This window comes from Tursiops truncatus, chromosome 4, assembly GCF_011762595.2.
Source record: "Tursiops truncatus isolate mTurTru1 chromosome 4, mTurTru1.mat.Y, whole genome shotgun sequence".
Lineage (NCBI taxonomy): Eukaryota > Metazoa > Chordata > Mammalia > Artiodactyla > Delphinidae > Tursiops > Tursiops truncatus.
The window spans coordinates 10,981,278-11,000,365 of record NC_047037.1 but is presented as its reverse complement, the minus strand read 5'-3'; the positions used below and the strand labels follow the sequence as shown (position 1 = coordinate 11,000,365).

Here is a 19,088-nt window from a genome sequence, read left to right as displayed (position 1 = left end):
CAGGCAGGATAAACCCAAGGAGAAACACACCGAGACACACAGTAATCAAATTGACAAAAATTAAAGACAAAGAAAAATTATTGAAAGCAACAAGGGAAAAAAGACAAATAACATACAAGGGAACTCCCACAAGGTTAACAACTGATTTCTCAGTAACTCTACAAGCCAGAAGGGAGTGGCATGATATATTTAAAGTGATCAAAGAGAAGAACCTACAACCAAGATTACTCTACCCAGCAAGGATCTCATTCAGATTTGACGGAGAAATCAAAAGCTTTACAAACAAGCAAAAGCTAAGAGAATTCAGCACCACCAAACCAGCTCTACAACAAATGCTAAAGGAACTTCTCTAAGTGGGAAACACAAGAGAAGAAAAAGACCTACAAAAACAAACCAATAACAATTAAGAAAATGGTAATAGGAACATATATACCGATAATTACCTTAAACGTGAATGGATTAAATGCTCCAACCAAAAGACACAGGCTCGCTGAATGGATACAAAAACAAGACCTATATATACGCTGTCTACAAGAGACCCACTTGAGACCTAGGGACACATACAGACTGAAAGTGAGGGGATGGAAAAAGATATGCCATGCAAATGGAAATCAAAAGAAAGCTGGAGTAGCAATACTCATATCAGATAAAATAGACTTTAAAATAAAGAATGTTACAAGAGACAAGGAAGGACACTACATAATGATGAAGGGCTCAATCCAAGAAGAAGATATAACAATTATAAATATATATGCACCCAACATAGGAGAACCTCAATACATAAGGCAACTGCTAACAGCTATAAAAGAGGAAATTGACAGTAACACAATAATAGTGGGGGACTTCAACACCTCACTTACACCAATGGACAGATCATCCAAACAGAAAACTAATAAGGAAACACAGGCTTTAAATGACATAACAGACCAGATAGATTTAATTGATATTTATAGGACATTCCATCCAAAAACAGCAGATTACACTTTCTTCTCAAGTGCACATGGAACATTCTCCAGGATAGATCACATCCTGGGTCACAGATCAAGCAGGGGATGTGGGTTTGATCCCTGGTCAGGGAACTAAGATCCCACACGCCGTGGGGCCACTAAGCCCACACACCACAACTACCGCGCCCGAGCACCACAACTAGAGAGCCCGCACACCGCAACTACTGAGCCTGCGTGCTCTGGAGCCTGCGCACCACAACTACAGAGAAGCCTGTTCACTGCAACGAAGAGCCAGCATGCCACAACTAAGACGTGACACAGCCAAACATAAATAAATAAATAATTGGAGACAGTACTTTTTGCCCATAAGATTGGAAGATATAAAGAAGACTGATGTCAAATGTTAAGGGCATAGAGGAAAAAATATCTTTATACTATTGGTGAAATTATAAATTGGTATAATTTTCTGGATGGAAGCCTGGCATTATCTACTTAAATTTCAACATGTATCCTTTCTCCAAGGAATTCTATTCTATTATTCACCACAGAAATAAGTGTACACATGTGTTTTGGGGCATGTGTACAATTTTGATCACATTAACCCTACTTGTAAGAGCAAAAAATTAGAAACAATTCGAACAATTACCAACAAGGCAATTGTTACAGTATGGTATATCCGTTCTATGGAATACTACAACAGGTAAATGAAATGCAGTGGACCTACATGTACTAGGATGAAAAACTCGGCAAGATATAACATAGAGCGAAGAAAGCAGGTTATAGTACAATGTGATGACACTATTTAAAAAGTCTAATAGATGCTAAAACTGTGAAAGGTTGGTGGAAAACTACATATGTTGCCAAAGTATCCCCCACATATCTGTTAGTGACAAAAAGAAAATACCTGTGCAACAAAGGAATTAGGTAGTTACTACCTTAACCCAGCGATCAAAACTAGCATCACTTACAGCGAGATTACACTACTGCCTCCTGATAGGATGCAGTATGAAAGAAACAACATCAGCTATTAAAGTATTTTTGCCCAAAGTATTTTACCTGATTTAAATCTAACTTCTAGTTTACAGGAAATACAGAAACAAGTTAAACAATGATTAAAAGAAACAATCAGACCCAATTTGGCATGTGGGACCTCATTATAGAAAATGGCTTGCTCTCCGAAAATTCAATGTCAGTGGGGAAAAGGTCAAGGGGAAGGGCAGGAATGTTTTAGGCTAAGGAGATCTAAGGTACATAATAAAGTGTAAGATGTAGTCCTTAATTAAATATAGCTATTAAAGACACCTGGGACTATTGGGGGAAATCTGAATCCAGACTGGGTATTAATGACATTAGGGAATTACAGTTATTTTTGTCAGACATGATAAGTATATTGTAGTCATGTAGAAAAAGTCCTCATTTTTTTTTAAGATGTAGGCATACATATATAGGAGTGAAGCGTGTCAACATTTGTAACTTACTTTAAAACAGTTCAGCAAGTCTATAAAGCAAAAATAGCAAAATGCTGGCAATCATTAAATCTGGATACAAGGATAAGGATGTTGTTTGGTATTTCTTTCTACTTTTCTGAATACTGCTATGTTTCTGCTGTATGTATTATACATGCATGTAAACAGGAAAACTAGGTTCACAGGGATCATAGCTGGTTAGCTTCAGGGAGAGGACTGAAATTGGGCAAATGGGTGTAGAAGGCAGGTCCAACAAGTCTAGGAAAATATAACAAAACACACAGCTGGTGCACCAACCTTGACATATTCAACTGCTCTTGGAGAAAAATCACAGGCATAGGCAAAGATATTCGGATCTTCTAAAAGCGGGAATAAACAGTTCCCAACCCCACAACCAGCTTCAAGCATAGTCAATTTTTGATCTTCAAACTGAGGAAAGAGAACCCAAAGTTACAGTACACTACATCTACACAATGAAGAAAAAACTAAAAGGTCCAGAATACGAGACAAGGTCTCTGCCCCCACGCAGTAGACAATTAAGTGAACTGATAACCCAAAGCCACTGATACCTCGTCCAACATTGGGAGTTTGGTGTGGAGAAAACAAAGCATAATGGTTAACAGAATAGGCTCTGAGGTTAAACCGCGTGCACTCAAATCTGGACTCCTCCCCTCGCCCCGGGTTCTATCACTGAACAAATCACTTAAACAGCTTTGTGCCTCAATTTCATCAGCAAGTGGGGATAATACTAACGCCAAACTTCACCATGTTATTATAAGGCTTAAGTTACAGAACACATGTAAAGTTCTAGAAAACGGGCATGATAAAGTGTTCATCATTATTATTATTATGAACCTGCCATTGAAATCATTCATCATGAATTTAATATTTACAACTTTCAGATTAGCTTTAAAAAACAGAAAATGTCCCCTTTTTTTTTAAACTTACAAAAAAAGCATACATTTATCTACTTTTCCTTCTCTTGCCATAATACAGAAGCATGATGCTGATGGCCTGATATGTCGGTGTGAAGTGGTTGAAAGCCCCACCAGTCACTGATTTCAAAATTCTGTGACTGGCCTTTGTTAGACAACAGGACTGCAGTTACAGCGTCTTTTCTCCTCTGTATTATACAACTCAGCGACTGCTAAAACTACTCGAGACAAACAGTGTATATCTAAGGTACAAAAATTTATGAAGCCTCTGAGAGGTTTCATAAATTATCTCACACTCCCCCTGGGAATGCAATAAAGCACCCCCTCTTCTACACATTCTAAATGAAGAACAGCTCAAATAAGGTGTAATATTAGTTTACCTCTCTACATGATCTGAGCTCCTCAAACTCTCTGGTGGTCCAGTGTCTATCTTTGAAGAAATTAGTGCTATTTCTTTTGTAAAAAAGGTCCCAGTTCTTCTGAGCCTCTTTTTCCAGTTTTTGCTGTTTATAATCAGACACTAAAGCTTGGTCTCTTGTCAGTTTCTCCTCTTCTTCAGAGCTGAGAATCCTCGCCTGAAGCCCTTTCCTTTGCAAAGTAGCCATCTCCTAAGTTGATGGTAATATATTTAACACTGCTGGAGATTCTCCATTCCTGAACAACCTGAGAAATTCAAGCGGATACTGCAGACACAGGCAGGGTTGTCTCAGATGTGGTCCCTGAGGTTGGGTCCAAGCCTCAGGCAGCATCAGGTGTTTCGCAGGAAAAAGAATGAGGCTCCGGTTGGGGGGTTCTAGAACAGTTTTTTAAAGATGCTGAGTTAGTGGTCCTACAACAGTTCTTTCACCTAACAGTTCAACTCAGCAAACGTTTACTAGGTGCTGACCTTACACAAATCCCTGCTCCGCTATTGAATACGTCACAAAGACCAAGACACTGCCGCTGCCTTCAGAGGGCTGACATTCAGCGGCCAGGGCTCTCACGCACAGAACTGTAAGGAGAGTCACCGTTTCCAAGGACCGGAGACTCAGTGTTTTTCGGGGAAAACAGAGCTAAGCCCGGGTGGCCTGAGACTCTGAGTCTTACGAACCAGAGAGGGCGTCACTTCCCAGGGACTAAGGCCCTCGCGTCACCGTCGGCACGCGAAGGGGAGGAAGAGACTCAGAGACGCGTGGCGTGGGGTGCCCAGGATACCCGGGATAACCCAGGCCGCCCGGCCGCGAGGGCCTGAGAGGACGGCGTGAACCTAGTCCCTCGCGCGCTGGGGCCCCGTCATCAGTTCCTAGGTTCACCTGGAGGGTGGGGCCGGGCGCGCTGAGCCCTCAGCCAGGCCAGCCTCGGAAGCAAAATTTGGGAGCCACAGCGAAATGACCCTTCGAATGGACAAACCGCCCCTGAAGACTTCGAATCGGGCTTCTCAGACGGAGTCCTTCTACCCTGACACTGCCCCCGCCATTTCCGCTCCGGACCCAGAAGTCCCTCCTCGGCGCCGGAAGTTCCGGGGCCCCGCTTCCTCAGAGTCGCCCACCTTCCGGACGCGGAGGCCAGGATTTGCTTCCGGCCACGGGTGGGTTCCGGCTCTGTTCCCCGCGCGACCTGGAGCGCTGTCCCAGGAGCGCGGCTGCCCAGGACACCGGTACCGGCAGCTCGGGCCGCGGGCGCGCCAGGAGGGCACCGGTGCGGGCGCGAGGTCCGGGGGGGCCATGAACGGGACGGCCAACCCGCTGCTGGACCGCGAGGAGCACTGCCTGCGGCTCGGGGAGAGCTTCGAGAAGCGGCCGCGGACCTCTTTCCACACCATCCGCTGTGAGTCCGCGCCCCCACGGTCGCTCCTGGCCGCCCTTAGCCCCTCCGGTGTCCAGGGAGCCCTGCCAGCGTCAACTCCCTTCCTCTCAGCCCGGATCCGCCGGAACCTCGGGTTTTTCCCAGCTCACTCCCAAACCAGAACTTTACGACGTTCCCACACTATTCCTCTGCCTCGTGGTACCGAACTCTTATTCCGAAGACCATTGGCCCCTTTTCCTGCCGCGTCCAGCCCTCCCGCGCACTGACGCTCCCCCTCTTATTTCTGAAAGGCTGCGACACCACATCAGGCTCCAGCTCTTCTCTGTAGCCGCTTTTCCGCCATGACCCCACTGGGGGTCTCCACGCTTCAAGGAAACGCTTGTTGTTTTCTCGGGATCCGCGTCCACTCCCTCCTATTCCATTCTCTTCTTCCCTGTTTTCCTCACTTTTCTTCCCTCGTCCGTTTTGGTTCTGCCCTCCCTGACGCAGTGCTTCATCCCCTTTGCAGCCCCAGAATCCACATCCTCTCTGTGCCTCATCAGTCTCCCTCCTCAATGTCTCCATGCTAGCTTTTCGTGTGATTTTGATGTCTTTTGAGGTCACCTGGACTACCCCAACTTTTCCTCGGGACCAAATCCCTTGTGGGTGAAGAATAAAATTAGGATTTAAGAGCCAGGAATAAGTTAGCGCTTGATCTATGTTTGGAAGCAGGAGCGAGCAGGCCTAAGGAATGTGGAGATAGTCATTATGCTGTCCTCCTTTTTCTCCATGATTACAGACCCTATTGAGAGAGGGCCCTTCCACTCTGTGTCCTGGGTGAAGAATTGGCTGACTGAGCATACCGCTGTGATTCACAGGCTCCTGGTTTCCCTTCCTGGTAGCCCCAATGCTGGTTAAGACTTGTTTTTGTCAGAGGAGCTCCTCCTACACGTGACTCAACACCTTGGAAGAGGGTGTGTTAGATAAATGCAGTTCTATTTTCTTGTGGTCACTTGCCAGGCCATTACTCTTCTTCCTACTGACAACAGGTCAGCCCTTTCAGAGGAAGGGTATTGGGAATATGATAAGAGCGTCATTTCCTGAGCAGTTTACTGATTTGATGTTTTAGCAGAGTGAAGGGCAATGTGGAATGTAAATAAGACACTTCACAGAAGCACCTGGCCTGCCGTTTGAGGCAGGTTTGTATTAAAAGGGAGTAAGGTGGCTGTTCATGCTGTGCTCTAACTGCAATTCAGAAACATGGGCAGGATTAACCTTTGGAAATACAGTTCAGCCTTCTGCTCCAAACATCTACAGGAGTAATCCTTGTTAAAGCTATGGAACTGGAGTGTGGCAGATCCTAACTTTGCCAGTTCCTATCAAAATGAAATCAGCTTATATTGTGCTATGGCCTTTCATATTGGGTTTTACAGTCACAGGATTTTAAAAATATGCTCTGTTCCTTTTGATCCTTATAATAACCCTAGTAAAACACCTCATTGTGGATAATAAAACATTAATTTTTCATCTGTCACTTGGCAGAAGGGGATATCTTTGCTTAATAAAATGTTGTGTAAATTCTAGCCTTTTTTCTTCAAAATAATCCACTGGGAATGAGAAGAAAAGTATGTGGAGGTATAGATGAGACAAGATTGTCCCAGAGCTGGTAATTATTGAAGCTGAGCGATGGTACACACAGCTCATGGTATTATTCTGTCTGCTGTTGTATATGAGAAGCTGTCCACAATGAAATAGCTTTCTGAAAAATTCTAAATGGTGTGTATTTTCCATTTATTTGAGTTATAAAAAATTTCAGTTCTTACATGGGAATGCCCTGCAAACCCTTAGCAAAAGTAACCTGGTGGATAAATGCTTTTGTCCTTTCACTTTAGATGACTTTAAGCCGGCATCTATAGACACTTCCTGTGAAGGAGAGCTTCAGGTCGGCAAAGGAGATGAAGTCACAATTACGCTGCCGCATATCCCTGTAGGTTTTATCCCACTGTTGTTTTTTTTAATGTGGAATCACAGTGAATCCTCATATTCTATGTTATTGCAATTTGATTTTCTTCCTATTTAAATATATCTAGATTTCTGAAGTGCCAGTATAAGGGAAAAAGGAATTTTGGGGGTAGGGCGGGGTAGAATTCATGCTTCCCAGGTACTTGAGTAAAAATAATTCTTTGTCATTTTCCCCAAGCTCCCTTTTCCCCCATTTGTCCCAAAGTAGACAAGGTTCCTGTGTGGACACCTGGCCCCTCCCTTAGACACACATAGCTTCCCCCCAGCAGCTACAGAGAGAAAGGCCCAGGTGCCCTACGGATGTAAACCAGCAGCTTAGGAGTGCAGAGGGCAGGAGCAGGGTCGACACGGGTCATGAGTCTGGCAAGGGGTGATGTGCAGGCTGGTGGTTTCAGCCAGAAACCAGAGGTGTAGAGCCTTCAGCCCATTTAGGGCTGAGGAACCCGGTTAAAAGCTGAATGGAGAAGCCTTGCCCGAGGTGGCGCTCTGATCACAAAGCCCAAAGGATCAGACAGAATACTCTTAATGACCATGGGTCAGTGCATGTCCCAGCCCTGTCCTGGAACATCAGTTCTCGGTAACCAGTGATAGAATGAAAAGGCTCTGGACAGGGAGACCTGGGAAGCTTTGTGCTGGGGAAAACTTATTGTCTGCTAGTTCAAACTGCTATCTCATTACTTGTTGCCTTTGGCAAGTTACATCATCTCCCTGTGGACCTTAGTTTCCCAAATGTAAAATGAAGAGGTTACATCAATGGTCCCTAAGGTCTCTTCCAACTCTTAATTTTTACTGTATGAATAAGGAGTCAAGCAGCCAAGCAGTTTCTGATTCCATACAGAGGATTAAACGCTGTATTTGGCAAATATTAATGACCACCTACTGGATGCTGGCTCACTACTAGGTACTGAGAATACAGTCTTGAACAAAACAAGCACGTTTCTTGCCCTTAGCGAGTTTAAATAAATATAAGAAAGTGTAGCACTTATTTTGGAAAATCTGGGAAGGCTTGCCTGAGGAAGTGACCTTTGAGCAGATTTGAATGTTGAATAATTAAAAGGGAAGGAGAGGGTGGGATGTTGCAGGCAGAAGCCCTGTTAAATCCCTCCAAGAAAGAGCTTGGGTCTGAGAGAAGGCCAGCTCCTTCTGCTCTGGAGCCTGCAGAGCCTGCGGCGAGTGGAGCCGGGCAAGGTGGCTCGTTTAAAGATTTTCTTCTTTGGCCTTAGAGTGATGGGTAGTGATTCAAGGGCTTAAGCGGGTGAATGGAATGATGTACTTACTGTGAACCAGCCAGAATAACGAGCTGCTGTTGGAGAATGCTCTGTGGTTACTTGGCATGGGGGGAAGCCTGGACTCTCCTATTACAAGGAAGTACGGAGGTCACTCACTAGCTTTACTACTTACAGTGAGAGCTCTTCTCAGTGTCAGACACGTAATGCGTAATTTATGTTTCTCAGTTCACATTTTACCATTATTTGTAACATTTCCCAAATCCCTGGAAAAATGTACAGTAATTTAAAAATTTTATATTTATTTCTTGGTTACTTAGAGCCAGTTGCACAGTCACAGATTCTTGCCGTATTGTTATTTCCTCTTTATTTTTGCTTGGGAAGCCAGCAGGAGTTAAAATACAAATCGGTTCATTCTGTTCCTTTTTGAGTAGCTCTGATAAAAGATGTGATGAGGTAAAGCCACCTGTAAATTCAGTTTTGATGTGCATAACTGGTGTGTTTGGTTTGATTGTCTGAATTGTACTTTTGTGGCGTGTAGGGATCCACACCACCGATGACTGTGTTCAAGGGGAACAAGCGGCCTTACCAGAAGGACTGTGTGCTTATTATCAATCACGACACTGGAGAATATGTGCTGGAAAAGCTCAGCAGCAGCATCCAGGTCAAGAAAACAAGGTATGTGAAGAAGCAGATACAGATCAATGTGCCGTTTCTGTAGATTTACATTATCTATTCAGTTATTTCATAAGGATGTGAGAACCTGGGTGCTTCGTGTTGTTGGCAGTCTCAGCAGCTTCACCTCTCTCTTCTCAGATAAGTCAATAAAATATTTTTTCCTCAAAGGCAATAAAGAGAGATAATGCTTTTAAGACCTGAAACATAGAAAACATTGCGGAAAGGAGTGTACTGTATGATTAAATCAGTTTTATTAATTTCATGATGGTTGATATAGTACCACCAAAGGGATAAAGTTTAAATTTACAGACTTAAAGTTATGAAAGAATAATTTAATAATATATATTCTTGGGCTTCCCTGGTGGCGCAGTGGTTGAGAGTCCGCCTGCCGATGCAGGGGACACGGGTTTGTGCCCCGGTCCGGGAAGATCCCACGTGCCGCGGAGCGGCTGGGCTCATGAGCCATGGCCGCTGAGCCTGCGCGTCCGGAGCCTGTGCTCTGCAATGGGAGAGGCCACAACAGTGAGAGGCCCGCGTACAGCAAAAAAATAAATAAATAAAAATTAAAGAAATAATAATATACTTTATTAGAGTGAAAACATTAAATTTTTACAAGGTACATTTGAGGTCATTATTACACCAAAGTAAAGCTTTGTCTATTTTTTTTGAACAATGAGCTCTCTAATTTTTAATTCAACAGACATTACATGTGTCATGTGAAGCCAATTAGATTTTATTTTAAAGTCAAGTTTCATTCTGTAAATAGAAGTAACCCAGTGGTTCTATTTATATCGTGATACAATAATTATTGTCAATTATTTTAAAGAGAGTATTTAATGTTTTTTTGCTTATGCTTCCTCAAGCCATTTTTCTTTACTCATTCCACAAAAAGTAAAAGTACCTACCATTTATTGAGGGTACTTTATTTATTTATTACCACGTGCCAGGCACTGTGCTAGATGTTTTACGTGCATTATCTAACCTTTACAAATAACTTTTGAAAAGGTAGTGTTGTTACCCTTTCACTCACTCACTCTCTCTCAAACATACACACACGCGCACGCGCGACGAGACTGAGGATCAGTGAGATTGTGACTCACAGTGTGTTTGTGTTGATTACCTCCACCAGCCAGGTGCTGCTCTCAGGCCTCTGAGAGCTGATGATTGTGGGAGTTTGACTTACTACTCAGTGTCATCTGGGACTAGCAGTATTTTATCACTTAGGTGTTTGTTAGAAGTGCAGAATTTCAGGACATACTAAGTCGGAATCTGCACTTTAACAAGATCCCCAGGTGATCTGTGTGGACACCAAAGTTTGAAAAATGCTGAGCTAGTCCATTTACAAAAGAAATTGTTAATAGGTAGCATTTCCTTGGTCTGGGGTGGAGTGCTCTGCCTACCTGCCAGCAAGAGCTGGCCTGTGACAAAATGAGCAAGCAGTAAATAGGTAATGGAAAAAATTGCTAACAGGCCAGTATTTCAAGAGCTAGTTTAATAACTCACGTGTAATTGTAATTTTATACTGCACACAAGGTGAATAGTTACATTTTCCGTTATTAAAATGGGTTCTCGTAATTGCACTATATCCCACCTCTGTGTCTTACCTGCTGCTTGATATGAAATGTGAGCTCCGTGAGGGCAGCGAGTCTGTTTTATTCGTCTCTGTGTCTCTGGTGCACGGTGCAGAGCTGGAATGCAGTAGAATGAGTAGTTTGTGTGATAAAATTAACAAATATCAGTATTTTGAAGCTGTCTGTAAAGAGCCTGGGCTTCTGCAGAGACTTCCAGGTGCTTGGTAAACGAGGCAAACCTGAGAACCACTGTTCTTGCCCCTCCAGTTTAAAGTCCGTATCTCATTTCAGAGCTGAGGGGAGCAGTAGAATCCAAGCCCGAATGGAACAGCAGCCTGCGCGTCCCCCACAGCCATCACAGCCACCACCGCCTCCGCCACCTGTGCCATTCAGAGCTCCAACAAAGCCTCCGGTTGGACCCAAAACCTCTCCCTTGAAGGATAACCCCTCACCTGAACCTCAGCTGGATGATATCAAAAGAGGTAGAGAGCATTTTCTGGAGCCATGGTAGCAACTTGGAGGAGGGTATTGATGTTTTTGTGGAGATCACGAGACCACGTACACGGTGGCGTGGGCATTCTCCGCCATCGTAACAATTTCCGCAGGGCCCGCCGTTCCACAGGTGATGGCGGGCGGGGTGGGGCGGGCTGTGGAGGCGAGGTTTACCACTTGGCTCGTTTGACAAGGGAGAGTCCGGGACAGTGACCTGAGCTGTGGCTGTCTTTGCAGCTTTCTGCTTAGAGGCCTGAGGCTTAAACAAGCCTGCCTGCCATCTAAAGGTCCATACGGCACACCTTTTAAGGCTTTGAAAGAAGAGAATGACAAGGGACTGGGGGTAAAAACCAAGTGTGCCAATGTTAGTATAGTGTCTAGGTTAAGTTCCACGACCACTGCTTTGTATTAACAAAAGTGCATAAATATGATAGCGCCTGGGACACTGGGGACGCTGGCCTAGAAGGACTTAGAGGTCTGGTCGGGCTCTCCAAGGTAAAACCAAGACAGAGGCACTCACCTTGGCTCCCTCCCCCACACAGTGGATGGTTTTAGTTGTCCAGACACTTAGAAAGTTATGAAAGTAAGTGTTATATTTCATATTTGTGAAGTTCTGTGAAACAAAGTCAAACCCATAACAGTAGTAAACAGGAAAAGATAAAAAGTTGCCCTTGGGAAGTTTGCCTTTTTCACCCTGTGGAAATACTGTCTTTTCACAAACGAGGTCACTCTCTGCGTGGTACACAGTTCTTAAGCCTCTGGATTTTTTTTTTTTTTTCTCATGGATATTAGAATGCTGTCTATGGAAGTTTTCACTTTAGTTGAACAGGAATTGGACCATAACAGGTTGTTGTTGCCAGTTATGCTTAAAGGAACCATAGTCATTTAAGGCCTCATGGTAGGTTTGGACAGGAAAATCTGGCATCTTCCTTGCTGTAGCCTATGGTGAATCGTTAATGTACTCACTCACATTAAAATGGTCAGGTAGAACATGTGTTTCCTTCCCTGCTTTACATTTATTAACATTGCGGTACCTGAAGGCATGCTGTAAGTCAAATGTGTAAAGCACAGAGGAGGGGTGTCGTCCCGCCGTCTTTCTTCAGCCACCACGGCTCCTCCTGCGAGCCTTGTTTACCTGTGGAACGTGAACGCTGGAAAGGCCCCCAGAGGCTGTCTGCTGTGGCCCTTCTTTTTTCCGGAGCATCTTGGAAAATTCATTGCCTTCCACCTGGGTCTCCCTGCTGGTCAGAGGTGGATCCAGAGCAAGAGCTCAGACCTTCCAGTTCCTGGTCAGGTATTTTTGAGCCCATGAGCAGAATGTTGCTCTTCTCTTATTCGGTGTTTAATCCCATAATTCATAATTCTTTTTTTTTTAAAGTAGATAAAGGCAAAATAGACTTAATTCATTTCTCAGAAGAATCATTATCCTGGAGCAGTCTGCTTTTTGGTTATTTTGGGTGAATTAAATGTTTCCATTGTCTCTCTGGAGATGTGTTAGATGTTTTTGTTTGTTGGTTTTGCTTTGGGTCATTTTGTTTGTTTTTAAGGACTCAAGAAGCAGGAGTTCATTTTCAGTTATTCCTTGTTGCTCTTGGTTTTGCCAGCTTACTGTTTACAGAGGCTTACTGTTTACAGAGGCGCTGACCCCCGTCCCGTCATTTATTCCAGAGCTGAGGGCCGAGGTGGACATCATCGAACAGATGAGCAGCAGCAGTGCAAGCAGTTCCTCAGACTCTGAGAGCTCGTCAGGAAGCGATGACGACAGCTCCAGCAGTGGAGGCGAGGACAGCGGCCCCGTGTCCCCTCCGCAGCCGTCACACCAGCAGCCCTACAACAGCAGGCCGGCCGTCGCCAACGGAACCGGCCGGCCGCAAGGAAGCAACCAGCTCATGTGCACCCTCAGTAAGTGCACGCTCCCGCTTCTGGGCCGAGGCGGGGGCTTGGGGTGGGGAGAGGGAATATCAGGCCAGAGCTGGAACTTCTGTTCATCTTACACCAGAGTCTATAAACCTGACGGTACTTAAGGCATAAGAAAGGGTCCTGACAAAGGCAATTTGAAGCAGAAAAGAGTAAGTTACCAAACAGTAAAAAAAGAAAAAGCACAAAACTGTTCCATCTCTTTTCTTTTCCTTATTGGCACAAATTAGGTTTTGTGAATTCTGGAAAGTGTTGAAACGTGAGCCGCAGAGCTCTGTACTTTTGCATATACCAGGCTTTAGGGGTGCCGCCTGCCCCCACCCAGTCCCCCACCTCCAGGTTTTATACAGTCCTGAGAGCCCAGTGCCATCAGAGTGCGGTATCCCACAGCCCACAGAGTTGGGAACCTGTGCCCTTCGAAGGTGTTTGGCGACCAGCTAGCCTTCGCAGGAGGGAAGGAAGGGACATTATAGCGTCTGGTGGCTTTGAGTGCAGTTGGTGGTAAAGCAAAGCAGGGGAGAACAAAAACAAATGTCTTTGTCTTGGAGGTGGGGAGAGTGCAGGTTCTCTGCGCCCTCCTCTCTCCCGACTCCTGGAGTTGGATGTTCTCTTCCCGTCTGACTTCTGTGAGGAGGCTGGAAGGTCAGGAGGCAGTGGCGGGGAAGCTAGCCTAGGTAACCCTGCTCCTGTGGGCCGGGCAGAGGTCACTCTCAGCCCCACACTGTAGACGTCATGTAAACCCCTGAGGTGAGGCCCGGCCCCAGCCTTGTAGGGCGGTAAAGAGCATCCCTGGCCTCTACCCACTTAGGTGCCGGAGCACCTCCTGCTTTCCTCCAGTGTGTCAACCCAGAATGTCTCCCGGCATTGCCAAGTGCCCCTGTGGCGTTGGAATCAGTGCCAGTGGAGAACCACTGTGCTGGGCCTTGCTCTACTATCTGAGTGAGTTCAACACTTTTGTGACGTCAGTTAAGGCTGTTACCTGCTATCCTGTTAACACAGGCCCAGCTTCTGGATAGCAGGGTATACTTGATGCTCTTCTCAGTTGGCTTGGGAGAGTAAGTTTCACACTGTGAGTTTGGAATTCACAGTGGAGAACGACCAGACAGCTACTGTGGCTATAACTCAGCATCTTCATTTTGCCCAGTCAGTGCTAAACTATTCCTTAGAATAAAAGAGCCAAAAATGGCTCAGTGCTTCTTACCTACCTACCAGCGCCTTAAACTTCTGTTAGCTCTTCATAGCTCCAAGTCCTCCTGGCCCGCAGCTTTTCCATGGCAAGACCTTAATCTTTGCATACCTCATATACAGTAAAGTACTGGAGTTATTTAAACCAGGATCATCAACTGGAACCAATTTATAAGCCCTAAAATCACAGTAAATAGCGCAAATTTGGTAAACCCTAATGTGAAAACATACAGAGTAATGATAATATTGTTTTTCTGAATGGTAATGTGTATTATATCTTCTCCCCCCACAAAAAAACAAATGGATCAGTTTGAACCCGGGTCAAATTGATTGCATAAGAAATTTCAGAACTGAGATTTCAGCTCCATTACACTGACCTGTTTATGTGCATGTCACCTTTGTAAGTGATGGCGCTTAGCTCTGCTGATTGGAGGTTGTCAGCTGGTGTTGATCCCATCGCCTTCCCCACATCTAGAGCAGCAGATGTCACCTTTTTTGGTCTCAGACTTCTTTATGTCGTAAAACTTTTGAGGACCCCAGAGAGCTTTTGTGTGTGTAGCTTATATCTATCAATATTTACCATATTAGAAATTAAAACTGAGAAATACTTAAAATAGTAATTCGTCTAAAAGAACAACAGTAAACCATCACCTGTTAAGAAAAAAAACATTTTTATGAAAAATAAATTTTCGAAATAAAAAAAATATTTAATATGAAGAGTAACATTGCTTTAAAAGTTTGCCAATCTCTTTAACATCTGGCTTAGTACAAAGCTGGATTCTTACATCTGCTTCTGCATTCAATCTGTTGCCGTAAGTTGTTTAGGTTGAAGTATATGAAGAAAATGTGGCATCACATAGATATGTAGTTAGAAAAGAGAGGCCTTCAGGTCGAATCCTTCTGAAAGGGTCTCAGGGACCCCAGGGTTCTCAGAACAAACTTTGAGGAGAGGTGGCCTAGAGATTAGTAATCCAGAAATACAGGAGTTCACTTTTCTTCTTTTCCAAGTGGTATCAACTGGGGTCCTGTTATTCTTATCATATTAGATGGAAAAACTTACATTCTTCACTCCTAAAACCTAAATGTCACACACTAGACAAAACTTTGAGGCTTTATAGAGCTCATTAGTTGAGATTTGTGGTATAAGGTAATGTGAAGGTTCTGGCCAGAGGGGTCGGGGGGTACTGGATTAGTATGTGAGTGGTATGCACAGTATAAATAGTCTTCAGCTTCCTTAACAGGAAGCCCAACTTAGTATTATTTTCACTTTTATAAAGCAACTTAATATGAACAATTCTACTAGACAGTGAGTCATTTATAAATATTTTTTGTCATTTATTGACACATGTATGTCTAGCCTATCCCTCCCCTGTTTTATCCCAGAGAGCAGTATTGCTGTGCTTTGCAGATACCAAAAATAGCAATTCCTTTAAAACGTTGACTGCACCAGTTCTGTCACTGAGCCAAATCGGTTTTCCTCCCTAATTAAATGGAACTGGCCTGGTTTTACTGTAGTGTGAGAGCCCAGGCAGTCAACCAAAGAACCGTGGGGAAGTCATTTTTAAATTGGGTACTTTGGGTTTGATTTTGTTTTCTCTTTATAGGAAATGACTTGCAGTTGAGTGAGTCTGGCAGTGACAGTGATGACTAGAGCCGGATCTTTTGAAATCAACTTTTTGTGCACAGATCTGCTGCGAGACTGGGCTGCTTTAGCGTGGAGTCCACGCCGAGAGGAAAACGTGGGGATCAGTGACTGTAGGAGGAGTTGGAGGCTCTGGAGCGCTCAGATGTGCCTGTCTTTAACATAGCGGTGATGGGTGATTTTCTTGTGTAATTTTTGAACAATGTCACGTTTCAAAGTTTTAAGTAGATCTATAGCAGAACTAACAGAATTATATCTCTTATTTGGTTAACACTGTTAACGAAAAACAGACAAATGTGCCCTGGTTTAGGTTACTCAAAGGCCATTTCTTCACCTAGCCAGTGATGCAGTTGTAAACCTCAGCAGCCACCAGGTTGGCCAAATGGTCTGCACCAGTGAAATGAAACACAGTCTTTGAGGGGTGGGCAGGGAGGGAAACCTCAAACTGCAGCATAGATGCATGTTTAAACCACTTTCAATTATTGACACAAAGTGGTGAGGAAGTTCTGTCTGACCCAGCCTGAGAAGCCTGTGTAGAAACGGACTTCAGGATGGAGTCCGAGAGGGTCAGCTGGGGGGACCTCGGAGCTCTGCTGGCTCAGCCCCTCGTCTGCGCAGTGCTGGTTTAGGGCTAGTGTCTTGCCCCAGTCCGGGCTTTTCCCACTGCTCCCGCCCCTGAATCTCACTTACTAGAACCAGAGATTCTAGTTAAGCACACATGGGACTTAACAGTTGTGCATTGGAGCTTTTATTGGATTCCAAAAGGAAGAAGTGTTGGCTACTTCTAGCTCCAGTTTAGATCCAAACAGTCCCTAAGTACATGAGGCTAGGGGAGCAGATTAAATCAGCAGTCGCTGTGCTGATGCATGTGACTCGATTAAATTGAGGCTTTTAATTCCATGTGGATCCATAATGAGTGTGTTTCTTTCAGTAGGTTTCAGTGGGGGACTAGAAATGGTAGAGAGGTGAGGTGAAGAAGCCTCTTTGAGCAAATGAGCTGGCAGCCGGTTTCCAGACCAGAATCTGGATAGGAGTCGTGCAGTGTGAAACGAGCACATGTTTTGATAAGGTTTTTCTGTTCATGCTTTTCTACCACTGTTTGTGCCTGACTCCCAGACTGATTTGTATTTATTATATTCAGCTAGAAGAAAGTCACAGGTTGCCGTCTGCACTGTGCAGTTTCCAGATGAATCTGTTGTTGCAGGAAACTGGTGACTAGTAACTGTTCTGTTTGCAGCAAATGTGTGATAAGTCGTCCCATAATTAGTATGGAGTAGCCCATTTCTGTAATTTGAATGACTGTGTCCTGAGAAATTTCTGTCTCCTTTGGTTCAGTGGTATAAAGAACATTAAGAGTGATTTTTCTTCCTCGAGGTGGCCTCTCCCTCCCCAGCTAGTGGAGGGAAGCAGTCTGGACCTAGAAAGAAATTAGATGATCCATGGTGGGGGCTTAGAGTTGAGCCTTGCAGAGTCACCTTTTAGACCCACACAGTGACTCCAGTGAGCTGGAGAAGGGGGCCTGGCAGCACGCTCACGCCACTCTGCTGGGTGCCACTCAGGGGTCCACGCCAGTGCCCTGTGCTGGGTTCTCAGCCTGTTAGGAGACTTCAGTGGATTTCATGGCATGTAGGAACTTACTTATAATGAATTGATCATTACATTTTAATTCCTTGGTAATGAAAGCTCAGGGAAGCCAAAAGGTCATGGTTGGGAGACTTGAATTGCTACTGGATGTGAGAATTGTTTCACTGCTCTTAACTTGCTCGCTGGGGCAGGTTCCAGGAACTTGAACTATAAATATCTATTTAAGCCTCTCTCTTTCTTTTTTTTTTCCCCTCCCAGAGTCTTGATATATGTAGACAAAACTGCGGTTTGGGGCCTGTCGGGTCAAGATGTTTGTTTCTATAGGAAGTGCTTGCAGGTGGCAGTGGGCTTGGCGAGTTAGGCTCGCTGAGCTCAGACCCTCTCCCCGTCATCCATCCTGCCCGGCCCTGCACAGTGGTAACATCTGCTAGCACAGCTCCCGTTTTGTTCTCTACACAAAAGCTTTTGGAGGTTCCCTCCCCAAGCCCTCCAGCTTTACCCAGCAGAGTAAGGAATCTTTTCTTTTTGGAAATGAAGAATCTGGCCTCGTAAACTACTTCTCACGAGTGCCCTCCTGCCAGCCAAACTGGACTTGTTCTTCCTGCCTCCGTGCCTTGTCACTCTCCCCTCCACCAGCCCCACTCAGGGGTCTCTGTGGGTGCCCCCTTCATGGACTCCTCCTCTGTTGGTTTCACCAGCTGGAGTACTGTGTGCACACTCGGACCTTCCTCTTGCTCGAGCTCTGGTTGGTGTGAACTCCTTCAAAGCAGGCACCGTCGTGGTCATCTCTGTTCCCTGGAGGATGCCCAGGAACAGACCTGTAGATGCTCACAGCCTGGTGGGAAGGGAGCAGAGAACCAGCCAGTGGAGCACAGAGGGCAGACGTAGAGGAAACATTCCAGGTGTTTGGAGACAGCTGGAAGCTATCCATGCTGATTTTCGTGGTTTTGAAGTCTCTAACTGAGTTGTTAAAATTGCCTTTTCTTTGTTCTGTGTAACGTCTGCCGCGCTGTGGTTCGAACGGTGAGGTGTGAAGACTTAAGTCCAAAGCACCTGAGGAGCCATGGCAAGCAAGCCACAGTAAAGATGTGATTTGGGGAAACTTAACAAGCTAGAGGTTTCTCATGATGCCACTCATTTCTGTAGCAGAGTCATATTTTTCTATGTGTGGTATTAATATGTATGTGCTTCAGTGGTGGGAAAACTTGAAAATTCCAAAATCCTTATTACTTCCCTATTTGAGAGGCTGGTTAAGTAGGGTGTGGTGCGGTGTGTGTGTGCGTGTGATGTATTTATTACATTATTTTGAGAGAGTAACCGTCTGTTATGTGGATATACATTGGGTACAGCCAAATTGAATATTTCCATTTGGCGAGGAAGGTAGGATTCATGAAACTCAGGCCTTAACCAGTAGGCTGGATGACAAGACCAATTGAAGCGTTATGAAATGCCTTTTTGTTGCTCCTGTTATCTTTGTCTTGGGTTCATTGTCTCATTCTTTAATGATTATTAAAATCATGTGCCTGAAAGTTTATTTTGCTTGATTATGAGGTAGACATGCACGTTTATATTTATGTAAAGTATTTGCTGTAAAGTGTTTTTGGTTTATTCTCTTAAAAGATCACTATATTTAAGTAAAAAATGAAGGTCAGCAATACA

The 19,088-nt window shown here is 44.6% G+C and overlaps 2 protein-coding genes across 5 annotated transcripts in view; one reads left to right on the top strand and one right to left on the bottom strand.

The window, feature by feature from the left end:
• Window positions 1-5,015, bottom strand: part of METTL6 (methyltransferase 6, tRNA N3-cytidine) — a 17,737-nt gene extending 12,722 nt beyond the window's left edge. For 2 of the 4 annotated variants that reach the window (XM_004324408.4, XM_019934406.3), the window contains exons 1-3: window positions 4,641-4,781; window positions 3,729-4,141; window positions 2,711-2,842 (exon numbers count right to left, since the gene is read on the bottom strand). In XM_004324408.4, the coding sequence (XP_004324456.2) occupies window positions 2,711-2,842; window positions 3,729-3,953 (357 nt within the window). In that variant the 5' untranslated portion in view covers window positions 3,954-4,141; window positions 4,641-4,781. Of the gene's footprint in view, window positions 1-2,710; window positions 2,843-3,728; window positions 4,142-4,640; window positions 4,782-4,876 lie in introns of those variants that run through there. The other 2 variants (XM_073803683.1, XM_019934405.3) reach the window with 2 other exon arrangements.
• EAF1 (ELL associated factor 1) lies at window positions 4,716-19,088 on the top strand. The gene is made up of 6 exons (XM_019934404.3): window positions 4,716-5,154; window positions 7,005-7,099; window positions 8,902-9,038; window positions 10,901-11,091; window positions 12,770-13,003; window positions 15,808-19,088. Exons 1-6 carry the CDS (start codon window positions 4,716-4,718, stop codon window positions 15,852-15,854), a joined length of 1,143 nt encoding a protein of 380 aa, XP_019789963.1. The 3' UTR covers window positions 15,855-19,088.

Excerpts from the sequence above, each read along its gene's own strand:
- EAF1 (XM_019934404.3), top strand. The coding sequence starts at position 4,716 with ATGACCCTTCGAATGGACAAACCGCCCCTGAAGACTTCGAATCGGGCT. Across the intron at positions 7,100-8,901 it reads TTACGCTGCCGCATATCCCT|GGATCCACACCACCGATGAC; the intron begins GTAGGTTTTATC and ends TGTGGCGTGTAG. Across the intron at positions 13,004-15,807 it reads CCAGCTCATGTGCACCCTCA|GAAATGACTTGCAGTTGAGT; the intron begins GTAAGTGCACGC and ends TTCTCTTTATAG.